The sequence below is a fragment of the Telmatherina bonti genome (assembly GCF_933228915.1).
Source record: "Telmatherina bonti genome assembly, chromosome: 7".
NCBI lineage: Eukaryota > Metazoa > Chordata > Actinopteri > Atheriniformes > Telmatherinidae > Telmatherina > Telmatherina bonti.
The window spans coordinates 22,638,275-22,658,921 of NC_136625.1; the positions used below are offsets into that span (position 1 = coordinate 22,638,275).

General features: G+C 37.7%; 1 protein-coding gene across 1 annotated transcript; it reads left to right on the forward strand.

The window, feature by feature from the left end:
• Positions 1 to 475: 475 nt before the first annotated feature.
• Positions 476 to 5,167, forward strand: aire (autoimmune regulator; the record flags this gene model as incomplete). The annotated part of the gene is made up of 12 exons (XM_079243801.1): positions 476 to 622; positions 881 to 1,055; positions 1,174 to 1,311; positions 1,699 to 1,839; positions 2,019 to 2,146; positions 2,255 to 2,376; positions 2,494 to 2,563; positions 2,861 to 2,992; positions 3,394 to 3,512; positions 3,957 to 4,035; positions 4,139 to 4,237; positions 5,087 to 5,167. 12 exons carry the CDS (start codon positions 476 to 478, stop codon positions 5,165 to 5,167), a joined length of 1,431 nt encoding a protein of 476 aa, XP_079099927.1.
• Positions 5,168 to 20,647: the final 15,480 nt, after the last annotated feature.

The window sequence follows — 20,647 nt, forward strand, 5'->3', positions numbered from 1 at the left end:
CCCTGAGGTGTCTGAAAACCTGACTGGTGAGGGGAAGTTGAAGTGGAAAGAACCTTTTAGGAAGAAAACTGTCATTGCAACACATCAGGTCACTTACCTGAGCTTGGATGATGTAAGAGGACAGGTATTCCCCTGGATGGAGGCGGTTAGTGCTTTTAGTAGACAAATGATTTCCAAAGAGACACAAACCTATGGCGGTGGCCCTTTCTGGAGTACAATATGTACTAAAAATCTGTGAAACTGTACATAAACATTGGTGAAGGCAGGAATATTTAATGCATAATTATAAAAAAGAAGAAAAAGAAATAAATGATAGTTGTTTTAAGATACATACGATAACCTAGCAACATCCACCAGGGCACCTCTACAGTGTTTCCCTCCCTGAGAAGGACACACCTCTTGAACTCGGAGAACTTTTTGTACGATCTCAGGTCTGGTCAGGTCACTTCAAATCTAATTTTACTCCAAGTAGATCATGTCCAGAGTGGAGGCTCAAAGAGACACAAACCTTCGCTGTCTGCTGAGGGAGCTGCGTACAGACATCGCCATGGCTGTAGATGACCCTTTCCCTCTTGTCTTTGGTTTGGCAGACAAAAACATCATCACTGAGCAGCTGCTGAAGGTACGAAAAGGAAGAGATTTTAGAAATCAAAGTGGACAATTTTAATTTTAAATAAAAGTTATTTAGAAACCCTTTAACTTGTTATTAGTTTCTTTTGGTCTAGTCATTGTCTTGTTCTCCAAAATAACTTTCAATTATTTGATTTAGATTTTTCTTATTGTAAGGCAGTTTTACTCATCAAATAACTCCAGACTTCTCTCTTCTGTTTAGTAAGAATTTTTCAGACCGCAAAACCCATGTATTCGATTTGTTTTCTAGGAGACATTGGAAAAGGAGGGTAGTGAGGGGATCCACAAGGCCATGTACTTCCTCCTGTCTTGGTTGTTAGAGCAGAGCAGAACCACAATCCAGGCTTTTTGGAAGAATTTATCCAAAGACTATAATGTTGACAGCTACCCAAAGCTACAGACGCTGCTTGCTAACTTGCACTCCAGTATGTGACATCTAAATTCAATCAAACTTCTTAACTGTATTGATATTAGGACATGTGTATCCAGGTCTACAGTTTTTTTTTTGTAGTTTCTTATATTTTTGTTGATTTCATATGGCAGGACAGGATGCTGCAAGTTCCAAAAGTGAAAACATATTTGGAAGTTTCAAAACTACTCACAGCAAGAAGAGGACTCATGGGGACAGAAGGACAAACTCACAGCAGTCAGAGTATCATGCCAAGACAAGTGATGGAGCAGGTTATGTCCCTCATTCTTCTGTTTCTCTCCTCCAACAGTGCTACAGCAGTTTACTTTTTGCCTCGATAGAAAACACACACAAAAAAAAACATCTCTAATTTTTTATTTTCAGAAAGAAAAATCATTCCATTCATCAAGCTAAATGAATATCTTCATTGAGCCATGCCACTTGTGTTTTAACTAGACAATATTTATGTATTCATTTTAAAAGAACAAACTGTGCATTATTAATTTTCTCTCCAGGGAATAAAATGAAGCTGTACAGACTAAAGAGCGACGCTCCAGCTCCACTGCTGCCATCAGGAAACTGTAATAGTATTTTCATCACAGCGAGTTACTATCACTAAAATGAACTACACGTTCATTTCGAATCAATGTCTGCCACAGGTGTACAAGTGTCTTCTTCAGTTCAGAAAGGAATGCCACCTTCATCCTCCTCCTCCTCCTCCAAGGCCTTTGCTAAAGATTTGACCGTGAGCCATGAGAAAAGAGAGAAGATACAAATCAAGCAGGAATACAGGTCCGATGGTGAGTCATGAAAATTCAGTTTTTTTGTGGAAAATACTGATGACACTTCTTGAAATCATCAGAAAATTAAATATAATTTTTTATTGTCATCAATTTAATAACATCCCTCATTCCTCTGATAAAGATTGACAAAATCAGATCTGACATGTGCCACAGTGAAGTCTCTTGTCGTGCAACAGGGTCCACCAGAAAGTGCATTAAAGTTGCTGAGGGGTTTTATTCTCAAGGCTCAGCAGAGACAAACTCTGATGCATCCAAGTCTACGAAGACCACAGTCCACCAGCAGGGGGAGACAGCCACAAGCCTGGTAGCAGCCTTCTGTCTGAAAAACTGGAAGAGACTGACTTTGAGACTTTGTTCCTGAATCCTTTCGCAACAGCATGAGCTCATAATATGTGTGTGTGTGTGTGTATAGATTCACTGTAATGATGACGAGTGTGCGGTATGTAAGGATGGAGGGGAGCTGATTTGTTGCGATGGTTGTCCTAGAGCCTTTCACCTGACCTGCCTTGACCCCCCGCTGACCTCTATACCGAAGTGAGTAATAAAAGGGCAAAAAGTGTGTAACTTTTTTAGTATTAGTGTTTTTTGCTTAAAGATAGATTTATCTGCAGCAGAAGGGTTTAAAAGTTGTAAACATTTTTCACTCTGCAGTGGCTCTTGGCGGTGTGAGTGGTGCAGTGGACACAGAGTGAAAAGAGAGAATCCACCAATACCTTTACAAGTATGTGTCAGAGATTTAGTTTTGTATTAAAATATTTGCAAACATGCATAATTTATTTTACTGTAAAATCCCTGCCTTGGTCATAGCTTCAGGTTAACGGCAAAGCTAAGGAAAGAAACCAATCTGCTTCTTCAATATTTCCACTAATTTGCATATATACAGGAGGGACAATGTGAGCTATCAAACTTACTGACAATAGCAAATAGCATATTCAAGTATAAAATGGTTAGTTTTGGATTGAGTGAAAATGTGATATATTTTTAAATGTTAACCATGTTCTGAAACATTTGTACCCAGGCTCTTTCCGCTCAGCCTCAACAAACAAACTCCAGTAACTCCATCATTGATGTCTCGTTTTACTCTGCAATGTCATCTTCCCTTACAAGTGTCACAAGCTCTGTAAATGTGTCCAGTGGCAGAAATAAGCAGGTGAAGCACTCATGTTCTGTTTTGTTTCTTTCCCCTAAAAGTGTTTGATTTCTGAGCCTGTTTCTGCCTCCAATTTAAAATTGCATCCCCATAATGAAAGAATTTCTCTGCAAGCACAGGCTCTACCTGAAACACTTCTAGATGACATGTAGCATAAATGAAAAGGAACAAATACTTTCAGGATGAAAATGAAGCTGTAGCTCTGAACTTTTATCAGCTCATACTAAAATATGTGATAAACCACAACTATAATGTAGTGAAGCAGAACAAAAAGGGAGATTTTAATATGTAATAATGTACAGTAAATTCATCTTTCTAACAACTATTCTGTCATTTTTCCTTTATTCATTCACTGTTTACCCAAAAATATGTTACTTGTTGCATTTGTAAATTCTCTACAGTGCTCAGATGGGGAGCATGTCAGTGTGAGGGGAGTGTGCAGTGTTTGTCATCTCACTGGAGATCTGTCTCGCTGCCTACAGTGTTTACAGTCTTTCCATGCAAACTGCCATTTCACCAAGTAAGGCAACCACCCATTTCTCTCTGATACTTTTTCATGTAATTTAAAAAGTGTTTTGTATCTCTCTGGAAGTTCCCTCCTGTTTATTTTGACACCGATTCACTGTATGCACTAATTGGTGTGCACAAATAATGATCACTATCAAGGAACTTTTGGCTAATGAAATATGATCTGAGCTCAACAACTGAGTAGTTGATTTATAACTTAAGCAGGAAATAATTTTGCAAAGTGATACCAGAGATGCGGACACCAAATATTTTTGTCTTGTGTTTCTGTGAACATAACCCAAAATAATAATGTCACACAGCCAGTGTAGTCAGTGTAATTTGCCTGCTGATGGGCTTTGAAGCTCCTCCCCTATGACCTTTGAACTGTGTATTGATTGACAGAAACACGATACGCTGATATGAGCAGCCTGACTGACTGTCTTTGTGTGTTTTTAAGAGGGATGTCCATCTGCTTGTCCTGCTCCAGGCTGTGGGGCAGCTCTGCAGAGAAAGAGGCTGAGCTGAGAGGTGTGCAGGTGGGTCTGCAAGCACCTACACAAAGAGATATAAAGTATTTTCTTTTCTGAATATACATAGTTTAATCTGTGAAATCTTCCCTGTTTATGTCTGTAATTTTAGTTTGCACCACCAGCTCAAAACACACTCATTCATGATCAGAATGTCTCTATCTCTGAGCCCATCATCCACAAAGATGAACTGGACCCCATACTTGGAGAAGTGAGTTTGGTTCGCAAACATTCTACAAATGTAGACATGATGCAAGTGAAATAAAGCATATCAAACACAAGATGGCTGCTGCTGTTTTCATCACAGACAGCAGATGAGTTGCCATACAGCCTCGAGGGCAAATCAATAAGCAATGGGGAGCACTTTGTCAGATAGTGGTCTCTGACGAAGGGTTTTGGATATCCTTTCTCTCTCTGATGTACAGAGGTTAATTTTGGTTTTACTTTAGATACACTACTGTACACTATCACCAAGTTTACTGCTATTTGCAAACCAGCAGCTGAATTAAAGATGAGCTGGTGGGGCCTTTATTTAAGATTTTAAGATGGACTGAAAATCCTCTTCCAAGCCTGCTGACAGTTTCTGCAAGACACTTCCTGCTATCAGTAGTAAAGGAGGGTGTCTGCAGCATTCCAAAAGACTGTAATAATCATTGTGCTAGACATGCAAAGTCACAGTATCCATAGTTTTGATGAAATGTCAGTAAAGGGAATAAGCTTATCTGACCATATTAAGAACATTGTACCCTTTTCCAAATGTGAGATTTAAATTGAAGAGAAATATTTGCTCTTTAAACAGCTTCATTGAGGCTGTGATTTCTACTTAAGTCTTTATGGATGGAAACTTTGTGGTTTATTAAATGAAGCATGGTATGACCAAGTATGTCAGACTATTAGCTTTGAGGTTCGATAACTTCGTAGAATGACTTTTTTTTTTACATTTGCTTAGCAATAATATAAATACTGATGAATCCATTTTTACTATGCAGTTAAACCGAGGCTCAGTGTTGTGTGTAATATTGACCCTACTGTATTGTTTCTGCTCTTTCTATGGCAGCAGAACTCCATTGATGGCATCTTGCAGTGGGCCTTCCACAACATGTCTCAGGATCTTCCAGATTCTCAGGGATGCTACCAGTGACACATAACCAGGCCTGCAAATAGCATAAACAAATACTAAATAGAAGTAGATGACTTAAATACAAAGTCACATAAGTGCTGTTTTGATGCTTATTATGTAAAATAAATAAATGTTTCTTTCTGTGTGGAATTTGCAAGTTTTCCAGGTGTGTACCAGGTACTCCAGCTTTGTGCAAACACTTTAATGCTAAGTTGATTGAGCATTAAATCTTCCCCAGGGATGAAAGTGATCTGTATTCACTTTGCAATGGACCAGCGACCTGTCCAGGGTGTACCCAATTTCTGCTAACTGCTCAAATAGGCTCCAGTTTCCATATGACCCTGAATTGGATTTTTTTTTTTTTTTTTTTAATTATAAAAGCATATTTTCAAGAACATCTAGCATTAACAAAACCACAGAAAAATCTTCGGAGTACCCTTAGATACAGTGCTAGATACAGTGTGAAAAACATTCCGTAAATCAGAGCCTATATTTCAATACAGAAATGCTGAAAATGTATTCAAAGCAGCTGATAAAAAATAGGCTGCGATCATCTGGAAGATTTAGAATAAAAATCTACTTGTCTTCTTGTCTGTTCTCTCTGATCTTACATTTAATCAAACATAAATTTTTTTTTCAAGTTTCAGTGTAGCTTCATAGCATTCCTGAATGGGACTGGGGTCATTGCTGACGTAGGAGAACTGGCAGCAGGCCACAGACATATCTTCTCAGGCCAGACTGGGTTTGCATAAACAGTTTACAAAAACTTAACTTAAATCTTTGTTAACATTTGTCATGATTCTGAAGATAGTCCGGAATACGCACAGATGTTGCATTTTTACATTTTTAGTCATGCCACGTGTCCACCTGCAGAGAAAGCAGGGAACAAAGCCGACTACTTCCATGTCAGCATTTAGTTATGTTGAAAATTCTGTAGCAGTACACCCATGTGCGTATACAGTATGTGCAGAGGTAGGGAATAAAGTGCAAACTTCCAAGTGAGCATGAAGCTATTTCCCAAGTCGATTTGGGAATGCAGAAGAATTCACATTCACATATTATACCAGATGGTTTCAATACCGTGAGGTATGTACCCTGAGAAATGCCTCTGTTTAACAGGAATTCCTTGAGGACTATATCACTTAGATGGGGAATGTTGTTTTTGTCATGAGATTCATGAGTTTTAGCATGACTGCCAGTAGGATGGAGCGCAGCCTGGCAGTGCAAAGATTTTTCTCTCTTCGGTATTTGGTTACCATGGCTCCCAGCTCCTACAAGCTCAAAACAAAGAATGGGAAAATTCCTCAGTGTGTGTTTCTGTGCTTGTGCAATTTTTTTTTTTTTTTTTTTTTTTTTTTTTTATCAATCAGCACTCTTAAACAATTCACATAAGGCATTAAAAGAAAAAGGGATGCATGCGGCGAGGAATGCAAATCTGATATAAATTTGCCTCAAAATCTGTAATAAGTAAAAATTCAGCAGTGTTGATGGCTTAGAAAATTTGTTTATTTAATTCATAATCCATATAAACTAGTAACTAAAAAATAATACACACTCCATTTGAATGAAAATATGCCTGCATTGATTTAAATTCTTGATTGAAATGTCTTTTTTTTCCCTCAGTCATAACTTATGCTGTACTGTTGTTTTCTTATTTGTAGTTAAATCCCACATGAGACCACACGGAAAAGTTGATAAAACTTCCCAAGAGCATCCTCTGCTTAGCGAAAAACAAAGAAGAAAGAAAGAAAAATCCTGAAATACTCACCACAAGGTGGCTCACATTGGACACAGATGCAATTAAACACTGCAGAAATTCACTAGACCATGTTCATGAAGTAACCATTGTTGAATGATAAGAGGAAGTATTTCCTTCAACAAACAACATTTGTGCTGTTTGGAAATTACCCAGATTTTTGTCAGAAGAAAGACAACATTTCATTTTTGATATGTCACAGTTCAGATTAGTTGTGTTGTGCCATTAAAATGGACTCCCCATCAAGCCATCCTGCCTACACTCCCATCTACACCACTTTATGGATTTAATGGTTTGTCGAAAAAAACACTCAGTAATAACATTTTGTTTCTATTTGGACACATATAAGTTGTGTTTTCCTCCTACTGTCTGTAGAAGTCTGTACAGGAAGCTGTTGTTACCTACTGTATATAATCAGTTCAGTTGGAGAACTTGTGAGGAACTTAGTTATTACATCCACAGTTCAAACTTAAAAATCTTCCACAAACAACCTATTTTAAAATAAACTGAGGTGAGATGGAAAGCTGACTGTTTGAGTTTACTTCTCTACAAATAGGTATGTTTTTAATGTAGAATTTGATCAAAATGGGAATGTTCCTATCAGAGGAGTATAGTCATCATTCATCTATTTGTTCTATAGTTCTTGCCCATAACTTATATGTTGTGACATTTGATCATGCAACACCATTTGAGTTCACGTGAATCCCTGCAGCTCAACAGATATCAAACCCACAGGTTTACTTTCACTGAAAAATAAGTTCTATAGCTATAAAACTTCCAGTGACAAGAGGTGTGAGACCAAAGTCCACATTCCTCTGGAGCTACTCAGATAGCAAGTTCAATGAGCTGCTTGCCATATCATGTTTTAGCTGTTCTAGTGCAATATTGAGGGGGGTTTCTAAAGCTGTGTTGGTCTTTTAAACCTGGGTCAGATGGGTAGGGGTGAATAACTATTCTTCTGTATCTTTATCTTGAATTTTTCCCTAAATGGTTTTTTGCACAGCTGCATTACACAGAAAATTGAACATTCTTTCCAAATTCAGATAACGAATAGCAGTGGAAAAATATAAAATGATTTAGCATGCGATAAAAGCATTTGGCAACATTTAGTGCAGACTTGAAGAATGCTATGCATCAGTCTGCACCATGTTATAGTCTAGATTCTTTCTCTGTTACATTACGCCTCCTCTCTGGTCTAAATATTATTTTCCCTGGCTCACCACATTCTTAGAAGATGTCTAATGAGACAGAAAGGTCAAGAACACGAATAGTATATCACATAATGCTTGAGTCATGGTCTTTTTTTTGTTCATAGTATGTATTTGGAGCCTGTTTTCACTGTTAAAAATGATGAGTTTCCAGTCTTGCCCAGCAAACTTCTCACTGATTCATTAAACTAATGTGAAAATACTTTTAAAGTTTATTTGACAAGACTTTATCTGGAAAATATTTCTCATATGAGAGTTTCTTGTTTGGAAAGTGAGCAGCCAGCTTTCTTTGTCAGTCAGTGTGAAGTCACAAGGTTAAATTCCTTTTTAAACACACATCCTGTTGGTCTCAGGCCCAGAATTCTTGGAAAAATATGATAGGTGAAATTCCCACGTTGAGGGCATCTTTTACTCCAATGTTTCTATTTTTTAATATTGTGGGCAACATTCCCGTGTGTGTTCCTGCCGGGAACTGCTAGTGTGGAGTGTTGAAACTTGCACAACTTCCAGGCAGGACCCCTCACTCTGCTCTTACCATTGTTGTGGACAGGATGAAGGCTGTGAGGAGCCCACAATTGTTTGGCATGACATTGCATAGCAGAAAGTGGTTCTTTTTGCCACTTAGCTATTTAATGTTCCAGATGATATTTTTTAACCAAAATTTTAAATGTACGAAATCTGCAAATGTACAGATTTTCAGTGACAGTATGTTTCATCCAGCTGCTCTGCTTTATGTACAGAATGCTGTATTCTCATCGTTTATCTTTTAACATCTGTTGACCCCACTACAGACATTTTGCTTACAAGTGAAAGGGATCACTGACCTTATTTTTGATTGATTGTTGGAGCTACTACCCTGCCTTTTGCTCAAAGACTGCTGGGATAGGCTTCAGCTTCCCTGCGACCCTGAATTGGATTAAGCGGTTTGGAAAATGAATGAATAAATAAATGTTGGAGCTACTGCTGGACTTTCTGATTAGTTATTTTCCCCTTGTGGGAAGTGTAGTTTGTTCCTTGTAGTTCCCTACTAGAGGCCTGGGAGCCTGAGGAGTCTATGACTGATTCATGCTGTTCCTAGAGTTTCTATCATTTGGATAAAAATCTATGATGTTCTTCAAATGTACTGAAACCACACTCCTAGTTATCGGGTCATAACCCTTTGTGCTGCTCTTCCCATTTGGCAAATCTTTCAACTGTTTTTGAAATGTTGTACTTGTAGAGCTTTTTGTGTTCTTTCTATGTATTCCTCTGTCATTTGTTGATTGCTACATTTAGTTAACCATTTAGTTATCCATCATTAGTTTATCTCGAGACAGGCTTATTCTTCTACATAACATGCACACCAAAAACAAGTTTCTTGCTTCAAGATGTAATTTCATGTGTTCATAACAAAAGGAAAAAGCTGCAGTTGGCATTCACTGGATTAAAATAAGCTCCCTCAAATAAAGGAATATTTTCATCATTTGTACATTTTCATTGGCACAATAATAAAAATAACTTAATTATAAAACTACTTCATAGTTCAATGTTATGTGGATTATAAATGGACAACAATATTAATGTATGCATTTGCATGGTTTTCAATGTTGGTTATGTTGCTGCTCTTCTTATGTGTATGGTGGCCACATTTTCCCAATATATTTTAGGATTTATTTATTTTCACTATATAATATATTGAGCAGTTCACATTAAATAGATTTATTGATATAAACAGGGAAGTCCAAACTAGTTTCTCGATACTTTCTCAGAATAAGGTGCTGTGACCTTTCTGAGTCAGTAGGACGGCCTGATACACCTCATGGACAGAATTTCTACAATCTGCATGCAGATTTTCCTTTAACGCATGCAGATACATCTGAGCAGTTCTGAGATAAGTATTACATTAATTAGACGTGTGCTCAATGAGGCATGAGGGAAGTTTTGCTGCGTCTTTACTGCCTTTGGGTTTTGGAGACCTTAGATCACTTTTTATTGATCTGGATCCACAATCAAAATCTGTTTATTGCAAAGAAATGAATGAAAAGTACTTCTTTTCATTCCCAAAGAGGGAAATCCATTAACTCATTAATGTGGTACCATTTGAATTTTGAAAAATTTCTATCTCTCTTGATAGGTTGTTGACAATCTTTTCATCTCTTTTGAGAAGCAGTTCTGCAAAACAAACTGGGATTGAGCAATGCTTTCTGACGGTTAGTTGTGCCCATCCATAACAGATACCTTTTTATATAAATAACTTGATAGAGGGCCACCAGGTCACAACTAAGCCAGTGAACCCCACCTTAATTTTTTTTTTTCTGAACAAATACACATTTCTTGAGGGGGATTGGGGATTCCAGATATTAGTGCCATAGACTCATCAAAAAGGTAACACGGATTTTCCAATTTCCCCATAAGACAAAACACAACCAGCAAAGTTCTGGAAATATCATTGGGCTTTAAAAAACAAGGTAAAAATACATTGAAAACAAAATTATTATTATTATTATTATTATTGCTTGTTTAAATTCCACAGCTTGACAAGGACCTAAGAACTCTGCTGCAGTACCTTTGAAATGAAAGCTGAAATGAATTTTACAAGCACCAAAAGTCTGTGGGATTGGAATGAATCTAAAGTTTTTTAGTAACCTTTGCTCGTCTGTTTGATTTAGTGAGATGGTTCAATGCCAACATTCCTGAGTTACATAAGCATGGTCTGAAGTCAGTGAGGTCCAAGATTTTATTTGTGTTCCTGATCTCAGTGAAGTAGATGAGAACATACTGTTAGCTGGGGGTTAACACTATGTCAACAATCACACAGACACACACACATACACACACATACACACACACACACACACACACACACACACACACACACACACACACACACACACACACACACACACACACACATCCACACATATAACCACAGTCTTTTTCTCAATTTGCCAAAATACTTTTCCCTCTTCTTCCCAAACAAGTTTCCACTTTAGGTAAAATGTCAGTGCCTCTTCTGACATGCTCAAGCTCTGGCCTGATAGTGGCCTCTAGTCCAAAACATTAAGCACTCTTTTTTTCAATAAATCAATGCGTTTTTTGGGGGTTTTTTTCTCTCCCTGCTGCTACAAGCCAGCATGCTGAATAACTCCAATACAGCAGGATTTAACTGACCAGACAGCAACACCTCTGCATTCAAAGTGGTTTATAACTGTTCATTTGAACCCATGAAGTCATGGTCTGAGGTTGCATCTCTGTGTTTCATGCTCTGCTAACTTTATGATGGTCAGTTCTGAAAGCAGATTTGACTTCTAACTATTCCTCTGTGCCCCCTGAGGAGGCCAGATAATGACACGTTGGCAGGGCAGATTGCAGGGTTGCCACCGGTCTGGAACTGTAAACACAGCAGAGAGGGCTTGTTAGGACATTCCAGAAAAGTCCTCAACTGGGAATTCTTGGAAGAGCTTTTCGGGTGTTTGCATTCTTGCTTTGGGACGGCAGCACTAACTGAGTCCCCTGTGATCATTTCCCCCACCGGAAAATTAGATGAGGGGAAAAGGACTGCAGATGGTGGGCATCATGGTGGGAATCTTTGGTACAGTGGGGGCAGAAAAGTTCATTCTGACTGTGTGCCGATCTAAAAAGTCCATTCTCCTCTCACCTCTGTTATTGTTCCTTCATCTTTCCAACCAAATTTTTAAGAAACCTAGTGCAGACCACAATTTCAACAATGTGTCTTATCTCTAGGCCTTGTTTCCTTGTCAGTATCTTGGAGAAACTGGTTCATCTCAGGTTCATGACAATGTTTCTCTCAGTAAACTAAATAAACAGTTCCAGTCTGGTTTCTGCCAACTTCGCAGCAAAGAAACTGCTCTTCTCAACATCACAAATAACCTTCTCATGGCTGCTGATTCTGGACTCCTTACCATCCTCATCTTTCCCGACCTCCTCTCCTTGGTAGTATATTTAATAGATACAGTGATCATTTTCATTGCTATGCAGATAACACCAAGCTCATGAGGTCTTGCTCGTTGGCACCAAATCCACCCTCTTTTCCCACTGACAATTCCTCTGTTTCAAAGTCCCCCAGGTTAAGAGTCAGGGTGTTCAGCAGCAAGCCCATGGCTTCTAATTAAATTCTGTGTTGTCTAACTCACTGCTCACATTCAAGTCCTTCAACAACCTCACCCCTCTGTATATCACCAAGCTCTTCCACATCACCATACCTATTCATACTTTCATTTCCTCCTTCTTCATCCAAGTCATTCTCCTACCTGCTGGCTCATCCACCGTGGGGTCGACACTCTTAAGCCGCTCAGCCCACCGTCTCTGGGATTATCTGCCGCTGAACATAAAGGAGTCCCATTCTCCTTATCTCCTTCAAATCTCATCTTAAAACACACCTTTTCAGACGACCATATTTTCTTTAGTTGTGGGATTTTAGTGAAGCCATAGAGTTAGAATTAATGGTGTCGCTATAATAAAAAAAAGATAAATTCACAAAAGCTTAGCTGAACAACTAGCTTTGTGCAATTAGCTCAGTAGCTGAAGGAATTAATGCTTTTAATCACATTACTTTCATACCTTGGGGGAGACTCAAAGAAATGCATCTAATATATTGATATTCAAAGGTTTATACTTGAAATATTTTTCAACACAGACTGTATGAACACAGTCAAGCCTTCCTCTTCAAGTCAGTGACTCTGTGGATGAAGTGATTTAAGTGCAGCTGCTTGAGGAAGTTGGATGCAGCTGGGAAATGTGTGCAGACAGAAGTGGTTTGATTACTCATAATCAGCTACTATGTGTCCAAAAAGGTATATGTTTCAAAATAACTCTTATCTAAATATTGGTCATTGTGTCCAGTGACTCACATGCAGAGAAAAAAGACCTGCTTGATGCAAAGTTAAAATGTTTTTCTTTGTCCTCCTCATCGTGAAGGATTTGGTAAATACTTATCAGCTACAGGTATTACAACTCTGAGGAGGTGTGATAAGTGAAACACGACCATTAATTTGCCCAAGCTTGATGAGACTTTTTTCAACCACAGAATGACATTCACAGATTGTTACACATAACCAGAAGCAACAGAAGATGCCATCAGCAGTTGTAAATATAGTCTGTTATACAAGCTGAAAACATTAACCATATTGTTTTTTGTCTATGAAAGGACAGTCAATAAACCTACTTTATAATGTGCACAAAGCATTAACTATTTAACTTAGTGAAGCATTTACAAGCCCAACTGTTTCAGGAACTGTTTAACAACAAAACAGAGCTAACAGGAGTTAGCTCTAATGCTGAACTCAAGCTCATGAAGTCTGCTAAGAATATCACTCCAAAAGAGCCCTTATGTTACTTACATGGTGGTGAATAAGTGTGATAGAAATTGCTTACTAACATGTTTCCCTTGTAGGTTATTGTGTTATACTTATTACATCTCATTATCTTGCCATCAATCCTAAAACTATCCACTCTATGGATACTTGAGCACAGTGAGTGAACATGACAGTAAAAAAAAACAAAAAAAAACAAACAAACAAACTTAAGTTTAGTTCAGTATTTGGACATGCATAACTATCAATTTTTTCCTTCAGTTATTGTTGAATTACATATCTAGGTGGCAGGAGAGACGATTAAAAACTAGAAAATAACAGCAACCACTGTGCAATCTTAACAAAAAAAAAATAAAGAAAGAAAGAAAATGAGCTATTACAGCTAAAAAGAAACTTAACAAAATATGTCTTATGCTTACATAGGAAAAAGAATCAAATAATCATTAATTGCACCTATATGAAGACAGACTGAGAAAAACATGAACAAGCACACCAACACCAAGCCAAACTGTAGCAATGAAACAAGAGAAACAAACTTCTTTTGATAACTATTTCTCACAGTTGTAAGTTGTGATTTATGATGTTTGATGAAACTTCAATAGAACTTGATTTTTTTTGGTCATTTTGTTGTGTCAAGATAGAATAAAAGTAAAAATTAAACTCATACACTCATGTTGTTGGGGAAATGGTTGTGTAAAGCCACTGTATTACATGATGCAGATAATGGAAGTAGATGTAATGACCATCAGTCCACTCGACAAACATATGAACGATTCTGCCTGTTTTCCAATAACATCTACTATCCAGTGCAGACACAGCAGATCTACTGACAATTTTGTCTATGTGGGTCAGTGAACAATGGGACTTTTCATTAAACTTATTCAAGGCCCCCCCTTCCCATCCTATTTTATATTATTGATGATTTAAATTAATCGCAGATTACATATTTTCACTCTGGCTTCTCTCTGGGCTCTAAAAATAAACCATCTGTATAAAATACAACAATGACCGTCTTTTAGTTAACACAATACAGACTTTGTGTGTCAGCAGACACATTCAAGCCTTGAGTTGAAACCATTAAGATATCTTACAGCTGAATCATCATCACTTACTGGTAGTGCCAACAAAGCTGGAAGTCATAGAAATTCTTTTTTAGCCGAGTTGAAATTGTTTGATTTACATAATAGGCATATAGCAAGCAGATCAACAAGCTGCAAAAGAGGGAGTTAATTTTTAAAAACATTTCTGAGGGTTTTGTCATTTAAGGATGATAACTGATTACCAGACTCTGACAAAAATTTTTAACAACTTAGCAGAAAGTTACAATCTAACTTGAGATTCATTGATTTTCAAGTCTACAGTCCAACATCACAGCCTCGATCTTTTTCAGCGTCTTACTTCAAGCGCTTGAAAGCTTGTTCTCAAAAAGACAAACCACTATTCTGGGTTTTTCAAATAAGCATTTAGGCACCACAAAAGGCTTATTTTTCACTGGTTTGTCTTTCTACAATTGGATAGATGTGAGTGTAATATTTCTATATTTTTCAAAAAATATATTTCCGGTCAAACAATCCTGTAAGATAGGATACTACTATGGGAAGTTTTCCTATTTATCCTTACATTAGTGTATTATACTTGTAGCATTTAGAGATAGATAGATAGATAGATAGATAGATAGATAGATAGATAGATAGATAGATAGATAGATAGATAGATAGATAGATAGATAGATAGATAGATAGATAGATAGATAGATAGATAGATAGATAGATAGATAGATAGATAGATAGATAGATAGATATGGAGCGCAATCTGACTATGACGTTATTCCTGCAGATTAAAAAGCTTAAAGCTCCCATGTGTCAAAATTTGAAATATAATCTGCTTTCTAAATAAAATTGTAATGAATGCCACAATGTTTACAGCAAAAATAAATGTTTTAGAAATTCCCATCATTCCACCACATCCCATCACTCTTCAAACAGCCACATCATCTACCTGTTCACCTCCCACTGATCCTCCATATATCCCCCCACTCACAGTCCCAGCCCACATTCCCATCATTGCTTCTGGACCATGGAAAGCCCCTGGTACATTTTCAGAGCTGCTGAGCTCGTATGCAGACACAGAGCCTCTCTCTCGCCCTCTTTCCATGGTGCCGCTGGCCAAAGCCAGCCATCAGATCACATGCTATGTGCAGCCTCAGCATCAGAGGAGCACAGCTATTTGCTGGGGGCACATATGCTGGGGCCTAAATGAATGACTGGCATTCTGGTGACCTCCCAGGATGGCAGCAGCCTGCTGGTGTGGAAGACTGTTTTAGGACATGGTGTCATGGTTTGTTGCTGCATGATTCATCTGCAGTAGGCTTGTTGTCTCCAGTGCAGAGGGTTACAAATTGTTTTCACACCTCAAAAAGCCAGTTTGAACTGGTATTTATGAAGGACCGGCCTCTTTTGTTTCTTTTCACATTTAGACACCAATAGCTTTGGGAGATAGCTTTTGGGACAATTTTATTACTCATTTTGCATCTATGCACCTGACTGACAAAGTTTCCTCTGCATAATAAAGTTACTTGTAACATTTTGTTTTTAAAAGAATACTGTGTAACTTTTGGCCACTAGGCTTACTAAACCTGCAACTTTTCACAGGTCACATGACACTGTCGCAAAATTAAAAGAAAAATTAAACAGTTTTCATCCGTGTTTTTGTGAAAGGTTTCAGGAGCCACGTTAGCTTTGGTCTGTAGCCAATTAGCTTCTACTAAACAGCAAAATAAAGACATGTACTGCAATGTTCTGCAGCTCATCGGGCACTTAATGCCATTATTTTGAATAAATGGTGGCTGAAAGATGTAAAAATTGTACACCACATTTTGATACATTTGCACAACAGACAAAGAGCTCATTTAGCAGTCTAATAATACTAAGGCAAATAGAGAGTGAATTTTGTATCCAATCTGTTTCGTATTAGCAGACTCCAATGAGCAAATTCATTGGAGTGTCTTTCCTCTGACTCGTGTCTTTCCTCTGAAGTTATCCCTTTCCCACTTTCTCTCTCTGGCTTCCCCAGGCACCATTTCCACCTTCTTATATTGTTCAGCCGTGACAAACTATCGCTTGAAGAGGAGTAAAAAAGAAGCCCTCCATGTCTAGAGAGACGTAAAGCAAAGCGTTCCAGGTCCCATGATCCCATGAGAGATGGATTTGCTCCTGCAAAGTTACAATGTGTGTTTTCTGAAGAGGGCAGCGTTCTCGGAGCTCTGACAGGCATCAGTCGCTGTATATTGATCCAACCCCATACCACATTGTGCTAATGTTTGGACCAAAAGTGACACGGTATCCCTTTAAATTACTCCAAGAGAAGAAAAGAAGCAGGAGAAATAAAGGGAGGGGAATAAAATGTAAAAGGGAACTTTATTACATTGTCACTCAGCTATTTGGCCCCAGATCTTTGTGAGTAATGAGTTTGATATCAGAGGCCAAGAATTCAGTGTTGTTACACACAAGGAAACCATCATGTTGCCATGGTATTGTAAACATGCATTTTGTTTTCTACATTGGAAGCATTTTCTTTTAAAACTGAGCAAGGCAAAGCTCCCATTAAATCCATGGGAGAAAAGAGGGTTAAATTGTATATATTTATATTGTGTCAAGGAGGTAGGACCCAAGTGCAGACTGAGAGGAATAATAAAAAATAATAATAAAAGGAATAAAACAGGAACAAAGAACAAGGAACAAAACATTAAATTGGCAACACACAAAGACCACCAGGAACGCATATACTGTTGGACTGATTGCAATATGACAGATGGGTATGGCGATCAGGAAACAAAAAATCTGGTTGCAAAAAGTCAAATGAGTAGAAAACACAAAGTGATAAGCTTTACAAATAAAACAGGAAACACAACACAGAGGGTACAAGTTCAACAAAGACCAGAAACTAAAGTACAGACTGTAGGATAAAAACAAGAACTAAGTCAAACACCCACTTATATATAGGGGGAAAAAAAGAAAAACAACAACAGCATACAAACAAAAGAAAAACAGACTAAACAAAGCAGGAGATTTATGTAGTGTGCAGCATGTGTCATTTTTGGCAACTTTTTATGTCACTCAGATTAATTTACTTGCACCACTCTTTTCTACAGCATGATAAACCATGTCATAAAGTGCTGTGCTGGACATTGTGGCAACATATTTCTTTCTGCATTATGTTTCCAATATAGAGTAAATAGCTGGTTATTTCAGACCTCTCCTGATTTTCTTTAACGCTACCGAAACTAATGTCTACGAACAAGAGTACAATACATAAGGGGACTTCTCAGATGTCATTACTGGGGAGAAAAATGTGGATTTTCCAGTTCTGCAAACAAACTTTGAAGATCTGGGGGCATGTGGTTTCTTTTCAAACATACCTAAACATCACAGGGTCAGTTCTAGCAAGTAAAATGCATTTAATGTTGTTAAAATTAAAATGCTGGTTTACATTCTGCTTTTCTGCTTAGTTAGACAGGGAGATGGATAATACCTCGCATCTGTGCACCAATCAGCTACAGTAATAGATTATAGAGCAGGGCTCCTCGGTTTGGTGCTGTTTGCCTGTTCAAACATACTGTACTTGACTTACATCAATGAGTGCAGGCATTAATAGGCTTTCATTTGAGTCAGGTGTGTTGGAGCAGGACACATTGAGAATCTGCAGGATTGTGGCATTTATAGGACTGAATTGAGGAGGCCTGATGTAGAGTATATGGAAAATGAGATTGGTCAACTCTAGTGGTTAAAAATCCTTTAAGGGCAAAACCACATGATCTTAACAATTGTGTAAAAAACACTTTCTTAAAACTCTACTGAAAATAAAACCCAAGTTGTTAAATGTTGCACATATATTGTTAGTGACAGAGGTTAATTCATTTTAATCACAGTGTTGTTCTTGAAAACAATTCAATGTTTTAATAAAGTAGATTTTGGGGCTCAGGGATATGTGATTTTCTCTCTCTCCAGGTCCACTATCTTGTAAAAATATGACTGCTTCTGACTTCAAAAGACCAAGATGATAACAGTCATGAAACGCAATGCAATGAACCAACATTCAATCTTTGGCTAGTTGAGCATCTACATGTTGCTTGAGGACAAGTCCAATTCAAGTATGTTTCAATCTTAATCCAATTGGATCCTGCCAACATGTCAGCATCAGACTCCACAGAAGGTCATGCCCTGAAAGATTAGCGTAAGGCCAAAGAAATTCTAAACAGATGGTATTAATGTCATGGCTCATAGTTTAGTGCCTATAGAATTAAACTAACAGCTGATCAACAAAATCAGATCAACTATATGTATATCCAGGGAAAGCTTCAGTACAGCTGACCCGGACTGTAATATGAATCAAACTGAGTCTCTCTTATCTTATCATATCTTATTCATTCAATCTAAATAAGAAACAAATGTTGTTATGGTAATTAATGGAAAGGTGTACAAGTGGCCCAAAAGACCTCAACTCTTCAGAAGGCTACAAGGTTATGAGTATATTCCCACATTTTTTAATGATTCATACATTTGTTTGGGTGTTCATTCAAGGTCCATTTTTCACTCAGAATCTAACTGATTACTTCCAGGGCACTTAACCTGTCTCAGATATGACTGCACATCTGTCTTGTAATCTGAATGGATTCTTTTAATATGACTCATGTCTGAAGTCTACTTGACATGAATGCCTGGAAATTCCCTTTGCTACACCACGACTTGTAGCAACATGCAGAGCTCCTTGAGTCACCAATGCCTCTTTTCTATTCTCTACTATTAATCTAACCAGGTGTCAAAACAAAAAGAAAGAAAAAAATGCTTGCTGCAATATAAATTCATGTGGAAACCAACCCCAGCATTGGAAATCATCATGAAAAGCAAATACATGGGAAGCTTGTCGTCAGCAGTTTCCTGAGAACAGGATAGTACTTGAGCGCAGCACACCTTACCTTTGTCTATTGTTTTTGTTTGAATGAGGAAGCCATGGAGGGATGTGAGAGCCAAGAAGAAGGATCCATCCCACTCCTTCCAACACACTATCAGTTACATTCCTCACCAATCCTGCCCTATCAGATGACCTTGGATGCTATTCTGGCTCAGTCTTTCCCACCAGTCAAACAGTGTAGCATACATCCTGTCCTGTAAGAACCTTTCAACTTTCTGTCCGAACATCCATATACTCATCAAAGACTCATGTGATGTCTCAGTCCAAAGACCCAAACAAAAGAAGAAAAGGCAGACAGAGGGTGAGATTTTGAGACAATCAGTGAGTCAGGCAATGTGTTGACTGGGCTTCAGATGAACGACGGTATGTTTTGCTCCACATTGTGAGATATGTAAACTTTGACAACTGAAAAAGCCAACAGGTCATAATTTCTTTTGATAAACAAACAGTAATAAATACAACAAAGAACATATTGGATTGGAGGTGTAAATTCTAGTAGTGTGACAGCAGTAGCTCTTTAGAAGATGGATTTTTCTAAATCTTTACGTGGTTATAGAATTTCTCATTCCATTGATTTTTGCTTAATAATTGACCAAACCTAAGCACATAAACGTAAAAAAAAAAAGAGAGAGCGATTGTGTCAATGTATGACGTCTCTGATAGCTTGACTATTGTTCAAGCCAACAAAAAACTAATCCAAAAATGAAGAAAAAGGTATGTGAAAAACTAAGAACACTGTTGCTGCCTCCATAGAAATTAAGATGATAAATACTAGTCAAGCACCATTGATCATATGCAATTTATTATTCCTTCCTCCTTTTGTTTGGCCACAGTGCACAGCCCTACATTTGGTCAATAAACAACCAAATAGATAAATAAATAAATAAATAGATTAATAAATAAATAAACTTTGAATACTACTTTTGTTTATTCTGAAGTCACAAGACTTCACCTGTAATCTTTTAATCTACCATGAAAATTTATCAGTATGCTAAAGTAGCCCTGAGTCACATAGGCCACCATGGCTGAAACTGGGTCATGCACAAGATCAGTGGTCCCACAGAAGCAAATCCACAACAGAGTAGCTGAAAAAGAATAAAGATGTTTGATGACCCAGTCAAAGTTCAGATGTGAGCTTAATTGAAATGTTCTATTAGAAGCTTCAGTAATGTGTATATGGACAACTGTCACAAAATTAAATGAATATAAGCAAGACTGTAAAGAAGAGTGGGCCAAAACATTTAACAACAACATA